Source organism: Ursus arctos, unplaced genomic scaffold, assembly GCF_023065955.2.
Source record: "Ursus arctos isolate Adak ecotype North America unplaced genomic scaffold, UrsArc2.0 scaffold_2, whole genome shotgun sequence".
Lineage (NCBI taxonomy): Eukaryota > Metazoa > Chordata > Mammalia > Carnivora > Ursidae > Ursus > Ursus arctos.
Window position 1 is genome coordinate 60,050,267 of NW_026622874.1, and position 10,881 is coordinate 60,061,147.

The window sequence follows — 10,881 nt, forward strand, 5'->3', positions numbered from 1 at the left end:
TACCTGATGGCCGTTTGTTGGTTTTATTTTGAGAAGTGTGTCTATTCAGGTCCTTTGCCCATTTTTAAATCAGGTTATTTGGATTTTTTTGCTATTTAATTGTAGGAGTTCCTTATATATTTTGGATGTTAACGCCTTATCAGATATATGATGTGCAAATATTTTCTCCCATTTCATAGGTTCCCTTCTCACTCTGCTTACTGTTTCCTTTGCTGTGCTCTTGTTTTTCCCCCCAGAGATGTATAACAGAATAAAGGAACATGGAACACAATCAACTTAGACTTTATGAATTCAGTTGAACTCTTCTTTGAGAGCAGAGATCATGTTAAATTTATATTATTTTTTTCTATAGCACCTTTTTAAAAAAAAATATTTTATTTATTTATTCCACAGAGATAGAGACAGCCAGCGAGAGAGGGAACACAAGCAGGGGGAGTGGGAGAGGAAGAAGCAGGCTCATAGCAGAAGAGCCTGATGTGGGGCTCGATCCCATCACGCCGGGATCACGCCCTGAGCCGAAGGCAGACGCCCAACCGCTGTGCCACCCAGGCGCCCCACCTTTTTTTTTTTTCTAACAACACAATACTCTGTACATAAACGTCAAATTAAATGAAGTTTCTTCAGTACTGAAAAAAATTAGCTATTTTGTCTGACCTGATTAAGGCTGGGGCAAATGTGTGAAACATGACTTTCAGGTCAACAAACAAAGGTTCACCAAATCCAGCAATACTGAGGGTACACTGGGGCAGTCTTTAACAGGTCGGAAGGGGTACTTGAGGACCAATAAAGGAAAGAACTACTCCACATAGTAGGTAATGAACTTGGCTTTTATTACTTCCAAGGAAAGATAAAGACAGAAAACACACAGGAATTTGAAGATAATTTAGAGAAATATATATATTTAAAGGAGGCCTAAATTCCTATTCAGAGAAGACTTTAAAAATTACTCATAATTTGTATCTATATGTGTTTCTCCCTCATGGTGTCCCCAGTCAGCCCCTCAAGGGTAACTACTATCCTGACCTTGGTGTTCCATGTTCATGCCTTTTTAAAAGGTTTATCCTATGTATGTGTAAATACCTAAACAATATATTCTTGTACTTGTTTTTAAACTTTGTATAAAGGGCATCACATCGTGTGGTATCTTCTAGGCCTTGCTTTTTCCCCTCGGTGTTATATTCCTGATATTTTTTATCGTTTTCGCTTCATTTTAACTGTGGTTTACTACTTTTTACAATTGTATAGTATTCCACGCTGTGAAAATAGCACAATTTATCCATTTTTCTGTTGGTGGACAATTGAATTGATTCCAAAGTTTTGCTTTTAGAGATAGTGCTATTATGAACATTATTACATCTGTCTTCTGATACACATACAGTAAAATTTATTTTGGGCATAAACACCCAGGCATTGGATTCAACTTTACAAGATAATGGGTGTGCTTGCTACCTAATGTTGACTTCAGGGACAAAATCTAACATGGCTGCATTGGGACTTCTGTGTATTACAGAATCCTAAACAGCACAGGCCATAAACCCGACCCAGCGTAACAATTCATCTTCCCCACCCCCTCCCAAACTCCCCAGGCTAGACGGGCAGATGGAGACAAGTAAAAGCCCCTCTTGCCCCATTCTCTCAGCTCTGTTCTTGCCTTCCTCACACATGATGATAGGAGATCCTCTCCTTGAGGCTTCCAAGTACTTGACTAGGCTGGGTCCCCTGGACAGAGTCTGGAGATTTTGCTGATGCCAGACATATGCCTCATCCTCTAAGGTCCAGCTTAATTTCCATTTTCTTCAAGATACCTTCCCTCATGCTGGTCAAACTCAACTCAACTAAACAGAACGTTAGAGCTTAACTGTGCCTCATTAACCCAGACACCAAAGAATCAATGTGGCACAAAGAGCTCAAGGAGCTCTCAAAGAGCCTACCCTCCAGGGAGCAGAAATAAGATAATAAAAAATTCAGCTGCAGAGTGATGATAGAGGTGCACACAGACACGTGGATGAGGAGTGTAGAGCTGACACTTATCTCAGTCAGCTGCACCCACGACTTCCTTCCCGGATCTCTGATAGCTCTTGGTACCTGTGCATGAATTCCTTGTCCAGCATGAGAGCCTGCAGGATGCATTCATGAACATGGTACCATTCGCTGAAATCAACTCCACGTGGAATGGTTCTAAGATACTATCTTTGGAAGTATATACAGCATAGTCCCCTGGCAATTGACTTCCATGTTTTCAAATCCACCAAAGTCATGAAATACTTCTGGTCATCATTTCTTGCAACTCCCATTCACACAATTGTGAGTTGATCCTCTTCAAAGATGGCTTCAAAGATGTTTATGGGCTTTTCCAGTTCCCAACTGCCTCCTGATCCTTCCCCTTGAAGGTGTTAGGAACCACCATAAAACTCACATTTTAATATCCAGCATGATTCTATTCCTTTGTTTCTTTGTGGCATGTCTGGAGCGATCACATGCACATTTTTGTAAATCACTGTGGGTCACTATTGTATAGAATAAATGGCACAAAGAAAGAATATGGTGGATAACATCATACCACATGATTTAGGATAACACGGTAGAATGCTCATTGGCTGAAGTCATTATAAAATGGTATGCTAACTCATTGACCAAGGGTTATTGTAGAGTCTGTCAAGCTATCTTTCATTGTCTGTGAACGTACAGTAGCTGTCCAAACGTAGAAGAAAACATTATTATGGTACCAAAATAGACTTAGGTATGTCTTTAAAGAAAAATATTTCAGAGACAAGTATATTAAAACCAGTATTTGCTGTTTTGGCAATGTTATGTTTGATCATACATTTCTGAGTCTAGTAGGATCCTGTGGGAAATTTTTACATATCCGCTTTCACTGCTGTATGGAAAAGGGTATTACTGCTTCCCTATCCCAAAGTCTAAACCCTCTGTAGACAGAGACACTATCTTATGAGTATACTTAACGTAGCACAAACTCTGATATGTAGTAGAGGCCAACAAAATACCAGCATGTAAGTAAGACTTGTTGAGTGATGCTGGAGGGGGCAGCAAGTAGAAGAGGCAAAGGTCCACCCCAGAGGCTAACACCTAGCTTCCAGAGGGTTGAAGTTTCTTGATCTCAGCACGACTGACATTTTGCGCCAGATAACCCTTTGCTGCGGGGGCTGTCCAGCATGTTACCTCAGGCTTAGCAGCGTCCTTGGCTTCTACTCACTAGATGCCATGGCACCAGCCCCACAACGTGAAGACCAAAAATGTCTCTAGACATTGCCAAATGTCCCCTTTGGTGGGGGTGGGGGATTGCCTCCGATTGAGATGCTGCATTATATCCGTCTCATTGATTTTCTTTCAATCACCAGATTCAGGTCTGGGCAAAAGAAGGCAACTCCTGGTCTAGAGAGATCAGGACTGTTATGTCATGTTATGAGAGAATATACAATCATAGCTAAATTCTGAGGATCACTCTGTGCACACTTATTTATACTCACCTATCTCTGTTACTCTAATAAAATACTGGGCAATTTGTATTTATGTATATGTATAGGACAGAAAGAGGAAAAGTAGAAAAAATTGGATTTATTGGGAGTAGTTGAGCAATACTGCAAATGAATTATTTACTCATATTTGGCAGAACCCTTTGTGGCCTCAAGCTTCAGGAGGACAGATAAGTCCCTCAGCTCCATGACCAGGTGACCAAGGAGAGCTCTCATATCCTGCACTTGTTTGAGAAGAATGCCCATCTGGTGATACAGATGGGGGTCTGGCACCTGCAGAGGAGAGAAGCCTGGATCCTTAGAAGGGGTGGACAGTGGAGGCTGAGGTCCAGGGGAAGCAGTTGGAGGAGATTCTGGAACAGCTGATTTCTGAGGAACTGGATTCAAGGTGGGGGGTGCAGTAGAGCTGGAGGGACCTGCATTATGGGGTAGGGGGCACATATTATACGAGTGCTGTCTGACTCTGACCCTAACCTCATATTTGTGGTCAATTTTTCTTTTCTGAAAGTGGACCCCACATTGGACCCCACAATGCCAGCAGAGGTTTGAGGACTCCCTCGTGGTCAAAATTTGAATCTGAAGCTTGGCTACCTCAGTTTGAAAATCTTCAGTGATGAGGCTTCATCCTTACAGGGCTATAGATATTAGCCAATTCTTACTCTATCAAGGCAGAACCCAATTCCCTGCAGTATAGATGCGGTAATTGGTCCTAGGTCAACATCTTCACTGTATATGACACTAGTGTAATTCCTTGTCTTTGTGTCAGCCTTCAGTGCTTCTAGGACACCTCCATTAGCCCTTTGGGTCACCTCCTCTTCAAGATGAGAATCTTCTATGCCCCCCATTATTTTTCTTATGACATGACTTCAACCCCCTCATTACCCTGGTTACCACCTCCTCTGGATAAATTATTTCAGGTCAAATGCAGCCTTTTTAATTGGGGGTCCCTGAACGGAGCATAAACTCCAGACCACTTCATCTTCATTCTAGATACTATATTCCTGTAGATGCCCAGAGTTCATGTAGGGAGCATAAGGTCTATGGGGCAGCAGCTGTGGAGCTGGCTCAGGTCTTGGTTTGGTGACGCGTGCACCATGGTCTGAGGGAGAAGTTCCCCATCTGTGCTCTCTTCCATCCCCAACTCCGGCTTACGATTCCTGCCTCCTCTGTGTCCTTTCTTTACCTGCTCATACCAAACCCCAGCTCATGGGTCCAATCCTTCCCCCCACTTTTCATACATGCCAGACAAATACACACTAACTTACCCTGCACCCGGATCTCCAGCTTAGAGCTCTGTTTCCAAACTTGGTTGTCCTCAGTGGTTGCTTCACACCAGTAGGACCCAGAGTGTCCCTCTGAAACTGTGGGGATTTGGAATTCCGGGGAGAGGCCCCTGCTGCGCACTGTCTTGCTATCCTTGTAGAAGGAGAAGAAGAGCCGAGCGGTTGACCTCTGCAGGGGCAGCTTTGTCTGACAGCTCAGGGTCACCGGGTCCCCCTTTTGGGGCTCAGCTGAAGGGGTGGCTCTGAGAAGTGGGGCTGGAAACAGTTCTGGGGGAGAGATAGGTGAGAAAGAAGAGCTCAGCCATCGTACATTCAGGTGGACCCATGCCAGGCAAAGAACCCAGTCACACTTTCCTCCCCCTAATCCCATCAGGAACGAGCACTCTGAGCAAAGCTGCATCAGAACCTTTCAAATCTTCTCTCTTGAACGAGACAAGATTAGAAGAGACCCAGAGGTGGGCAAATCTGACAATAGTCCAGACGCCCAATCAGTGAACTTTGGGAAGCATGGATCTGTATGATAGAGCTGTGGGAAGCATACTGAACGTGGAGAGGGCTGAATGACTTGAGAATGCAATGCTGAGATGCTGCCCCTCCTGAAACCCAACTTGGGCATTAGCCAGCAACCTGTTCCTTAGCCTTCAGTGATCTTGCCACCTCCAGTGAAAGACGGTCTTGGTTCCTCTGTGTCTCCCCACCTGCCTCTGCCACAATGACACTGCCTCCAACTCTCACCTTGGACCTTGATGGCCACGGGAGATGCTGTTTCTGGACTCCCAGGACCAGGACTCCTGAAGATGCCACTGCAGTGATAGTGCCCACTGTCAGCCTCTTGCACCACGGCGATGGAGAATTCCCTATTAGGTCCAGGAGGACCCATTGCTGAGCCATCTCGGTAGAAGGTCACCTGGGTCAGTGGCCAGTCTTGCCAGGCTTGGCAGCGTAGAATCAGTGGGTCTCCTTCAAATATAGGGCTGACTGGACCTTGGAGGATCAGCCAGTCTGTGGCCCAAAGCAAGAGTTGAGCATGATCCACTGCTTTCCATGGGAGCTCCCCGTACTACCCACATAGACTTCCCTCTAAGCTTTCTCTGAGGGTCCGGATAATTTTCGCCCCTAGTTGGGAATGTAGAACAACTTCTCTAAGACTTAAGACTGAGGGAACCCTGGCATCTGTGGGCTAAATATGGGGAAGAAGGCACAGAGTCCCCCCCTTATCCACAGTTTTGCTTTCCATGGTCAACTGCAGTCCAGACCCAAATGATCCTCCTTCTGACATATCATCAGAAAATCAGTAGTAGCTTAACACTACATCATAATGCCTATGTCATTCCCCTCACTTATCTTATCAAGTAGGCATTTTATCATCTCACATCATCACAAGATAGGTAAGTATTAGTACAATAAGGTATTTTGAGAAAGGGAGAGACTATTCTCATAACTTTTACAACAGAACATTGTTATAACTATTCTATTTTATTATTAGGTATTGTTGTTAATCTCTTACTGATCTCTTACTGTGCCTAATTTATATTTTATCATAGGTATATAGGTATAGAAAAAACTTAGTATATTTAAGCTTTGGAACTCTCTGCAGTTCCAGGCATCCACTGGGGGTTTGGGAACATATCCTCCATGGATAAGGTGTGGGGGAGGGGGAGGGGGGAGCTACTGTATCTCATCCCATGGCCAGTTTCTTGGGGCGCCTTCCTGAGTGGGTTGGTGAACTAAACAGACAGGTTTGGGAAATGGGAGAAAGAGAAGGCCTGCACAAGTCAGTCCTTCCCAAGACCTCACCGTAAGACACAATCAGATGGAAGGGTTTACTGAAAGTGTAGCCCTTGACCTGGAAGTCAACTTCCCTTGGGTCCGTCAAGTCCTCCTGGATACCACAGCTGCTGTCTTGGGTCCTGACCGGTCCTTCACATTGTAGCGTCTCAAAAGTGGCAGCTGAGGAGGGCATGGTTTGAGAACCAGAAAACAATGCTGTGACTTGAAGGAAGAAGACAGAAAACTGCCCTCCACAAGGGAATCTCCAGGGGAATCATCCTTTTTAGAGAGAGAAGGGGAAGACGCCAAAACACATATGGGTCTCTTGACCAAATACTTTTGGCTTGATTCACTGGCTTTCAGGTGCTCTCAGGGAATGGACCGTGCTATGGGGACGAGGTTGGGGAGAGAATGGCAGAATGTGAACTCACCAGCATGACATCCAGCTGTTGGCGCAGGAAACCAGAGGCCAAAGGCAATGATGACCCCAGAGCAGGCAGACACAGGACATGAGGGAAAGGGAGATGATCAGATTTTAACACACACTGGGGGTATTTAATGTATGCTACACACCGCTAGGCACTTGTACACATGATTTTACTTCATCTTGACAAGACCGCTGGGTATGCGATCTCACTCCCAATTTTACAAAGCTAACAGAAACAGGCTTAGAGCAGTTCATTAACTTACCCAAAATTTCAAAAGGAAGTAGGGAATGGAGCAAGAAAGGAAGGTATGTCTGATCCAAAATCAGTGTTCTTTTTCCTTCATGGTTTAGACTTGATCAACTGTAAGTCTCAGACCTTCCTTGGGGGGGTTTCCTTCCATATTTTTATTTTCTCAAAATTCCCTTGGCTCTTCAACCATGAATGTATTATCTACCAATTAGCTTTCAGTACCAAGTGGTGTCTCCTCCTTCCTTGTTACCTCCTTTCGGGTCTTCATTTTTCAGCCATTTCTACCTTGATGTCCTCTGTCCCTTGAACTTTCCATGACAACAGTGGAGCCCTTCCTATGTCCTTCCCTCTACTCCAAACCTCTGCTCCCAGTCTGTACTGGTAACTATGGAACAATTCTTTCCTTGCTTCCAGGCTAAAACTTCCAGGTAAGGATTTCGCACTGCATCTCCTCCACCTATCTCTTAGCTCCATGGTTGACGCAGGCAAGGTAATTTCCATTTTTCCCATTTTCATGACTGCTTCTTGTCCCTTAATCCCTCTCCAATTCTTCTGGCTCCATCGTCATTCACATATACTCAATTCTTCACTCCGTTCTTTCCTGACCCACTTGCCTTTGCTCCCTTCCACTCCCAAAGGCCCCAAACTCTTCTTGGACCCTGTAACTTCCCCTAGCAAGGCCCGTTTCCACTTCCTAATTCTCATTACATCAGTACCAGGTGTTTTCTTTAGATCCTCCCTCAGCTCCCTTCACCACCCTGCTGCTACCTTTTTCAGTTCCTCTGCTATCATTCAACTAGACTCAGCCTCCACTCCTGTTTGAAAATGAACTTGTGGGTTGCCAGGCACTTTCGCTCAATAAATTATGTGGTAGGCATTAGTCTCATTTTATGAATAAGAAAATGGAATTAGAGGGGCGCCTGGGTGGCTCAGTGAAGCATCTGCATTGGGCTCAGGTCACGATCCCTGGGTCCTGGGACTGAGCCCGATGTCAGGCTCTCTGCTCAGCAGGGAGTCTGCTTTTCCCTCTCCCTTTGCCCCTCCCCTGCATTCACATGCGCTCTCTCTCTCTGTCTCTCAAATAAATAAATAACGTCTTAAAAAAAAAAGAAAAGAAAAGAAAATGGGGAGCGCCTGGGTGGCTCAGTCGTTAAGCGTCTACCTTTGGCCCAGGGCATGATCCCAGGGGCCTGGGATGGAGTCCCGCATCAGGCTCTCTGCTCCGTGGGGAGCCTGCTTCTCCCTCTCCCACTCCCCCTGCTTGTGTTCCCTCTCTCACTGGCTGTCTCTCTCTCTGTCAATTAAATAAATAAAATCTTTAAAAAAGAAAAGAAAATGGAATTAGAGGTATAAAAAGTGAATTTTCCAGGGCAACATAGAGCTAGTTAATGGAAGAAGAACAGCTTGAGACCAGCAGTGTCTGGAATTCTTGCCAGAATACCAGTGCTGTATCTTCATACAGTCACCCAGTCCTGCTTATACCAGTTCAATAAAATGATTCAACAAAATTTTCGTGCAGGGGCAATGCAATTGCTAAAAATTCAAACATAAATTTGACAAGGTTAAAAAACAAAAAAAGCATTGTCCTTGTCTGCAAATAACTCAGTTTAGTGGACAGCGCTGTCTTATGAAGAGATTATTTCAGCATGAGGCGGAAAGTAATAACAAAGGCATACGACAGGCAGCCACTGGGACAAAAAGGAGGGTACAAAGAAGGTTCCCCGGTGAAGATGCCATCTATGCAGAATATTTAGGGATGCCTAAAAATTTGTGAGTGAGAGGGATCGGGGGCCATGGAGAGAGCTCATCTCAAGCAGAGGTAGCAATATGAGCTAAGCTTGGAGATAGGTAAGAACCTGGTGTGTGAATGGATAAATACAAGCAGGTTAGGGTTTATTACAGCATAATATGCAGGGCTCACAAGGTAACAGCAGAGCCTGCAGAGGTTAAATAGGAACCAGGCTATGGTGGGCCTTGTGCACGTTGGCTGCAACTGCAGAATCCATTTCAAGGGCACAAGGCCGAGACACGGAGGATAGTCAGGAACTTATTGGACTATCCAAAGTCTGCAATGAGGGCTTTTCCTAGCATACTATTAGTTCTGTTTCAAGGAGGGGACTGTCTGTAAGAACAGTTTAGAAGGTATATTTTGCAAAACCTGCTGATTGATCATATGCAGAGGATGGAGAGGGAAGAGTCTAGGGGTTCTCCCAAGTTTTTGGCCTGGATGCCCAGCTGGATGCCATGAATTGAGATCAGACATAGTGAAAGGTGAAATTAGGAGAGGCAGGGGACAGGAGGACAGATGAGTTCAGCTCTTGTCATATTGTGCTGAGATACCTGTCAAACATGGAGGTACATATGTCTCGTACAAAGTTGGATCTTTGACTGTGAAACTCAAAAGCACAATTAGGATTGGGCGTATGACTTTGGACTCTTAAGTAGATAGTTGTAGCGGTAAAAATGATACAGATAAATGAACTCACTAAGGAGCTGTGTAAAGAGTGAAGGGTAGGGAGGCAGGAATGCAGCAGTAGAAAACACAAGTCTTCAAGAGGAAGAGAACAGAAGCCACCCAAGGGACAAAAACACGTACAAGGAGAGCAAGGAGAAAATGGCACGTGGAAGTCAGGCGAGCAGAGAATGTCGAGAAAGAATAAGTGGCCAACATTGCCCAATGCAGCAGAGAAGTCCAGCAGTAGAACTAAAAGGTGGGCAATGGTGCAATCGATATGGAAGTCATAGCACCCTGGGCAAAACTGATTCCAGTGGAAGCCAGATGGGGAGCACTGAGGTATGAGCGAGAAGTGAGGAAGTGGAGAAAGCAAGTGCAAACTTTCTTTCAAGAATTTGAGAAAAGGAAGGAAAAGAGTTGAGGTGGTAAATGGGGCATCACAGTCAAGGGGACTTTTAGAATGGAAAAGGCTTGAAGATTTTTATATTCAGAAAGAGACATTCAATCCAACACACCAGACTTTGTAATATCTTTCCTTCATTTCCCACCTGCATATTGCTTCTTTGGGCCAAAGTCAATCCACATACCTTTACATTGATCAAAGTCAGGCGTATCTCCATTCCCACACCAACGTCCAAACATATCACTTACCCAGTAGCATCTGGACTGCCCAGAGCATGGTAGGAGAGAAGTAGAGGACCCCAGCCGCGAGGACACAGCTCAGCTTCATGGTGACTGTTTAGGTCTCCTGCAGCCTCTAACGCACTGATTTTCTTCAACATGAAACCTCTCAAATTAGAAAAGAGGAAGTAAATCTAACTGTCTCATCTTCTTGCATCTGCGACCTATTTTCAACTTTGTGATTGGCTTTCATCATTCAGATTTGTCTAGGTTGGCCCCAGCATCGCCTACATCCTTAGGATTGTGGATGAAATAGTAACACCCTGAATTTTCCAAGAATTCTCCCATAGAGCTCAGAGAACTTCCAAAGCACGTAATTGTCTGATATCCTTCTGGCCTTCATGACGCTCTGGGAAGGGTCAGTGCAACAACCTTTCATTTCACTGGCGAAGTAGCTGGGGACAAGAGGCAGGAAATTGCTTGAAGGCAACACAGAGATTCACTGGGAGAGCAACGATGAGAATTCATGTGTCCTGTCCTAACCTGCTCCAAGGTTTCCATGTTTCTAGTGACCAGACTGT

General features: G+C 44.8%; 1 protein-coding gene across 1 annotated transcript; it reads right to left on the minus strand.

Annotated features, from left to right (window-relative positions):
• Positions 1–871: 871 nt before the first annotated feature.
• Positions 872–10,435, minus strand: FCRLA (Fc receptor like A). The gene is made up of 6 exons (XM_057315205.1): positions 10,331–10,435; positions 6,979–6,993; positions 6,575–6,727; positions 5,513–5,779; positions 4,760–5,044; positions 872–3,910 (listed from the first exon to the last, which is right to left on the minus strand). Exons 1-6 carry the CDS (start codon positions 10,407–10,409, stop codon positions 3,615–3,617), a joined length of 1,095 nt encoding a protein of 364 aa, XP_057171188.1. The 5' UTR covers positions 10,410–10,435; the 3' UTR covers positions 872–3,614.
• Between the last annotated feature and the right edge of the window lie 446 nt (positions 10,436–10,881).

Bases quoted from the DNA above. Each gene is read 5' to 3' on its own strand.
- FCRLA (XM_057315205.1), bottom strand. From the start codon at position 10,409: ATGAAGCTGAGCTGTGTCCTCGCGGCTGGGGTCCTCTACTTCTCTCCT. The intron at 5,780-6,574 runs GTGAGGTCTTGG...TTTGGGCCACAG, and splicing joins CCATCTGATTGTGTCTTACG to ACTGGCTGATCCTCCAAGGT. The intron at 3,911-4,759 runs GTAAGTTAGTGT...CCCATAATGCAG, and splicing joins GCTGGAGATCCGGGTGCAGG to GTCCCTCCAGCTCTACTGCA.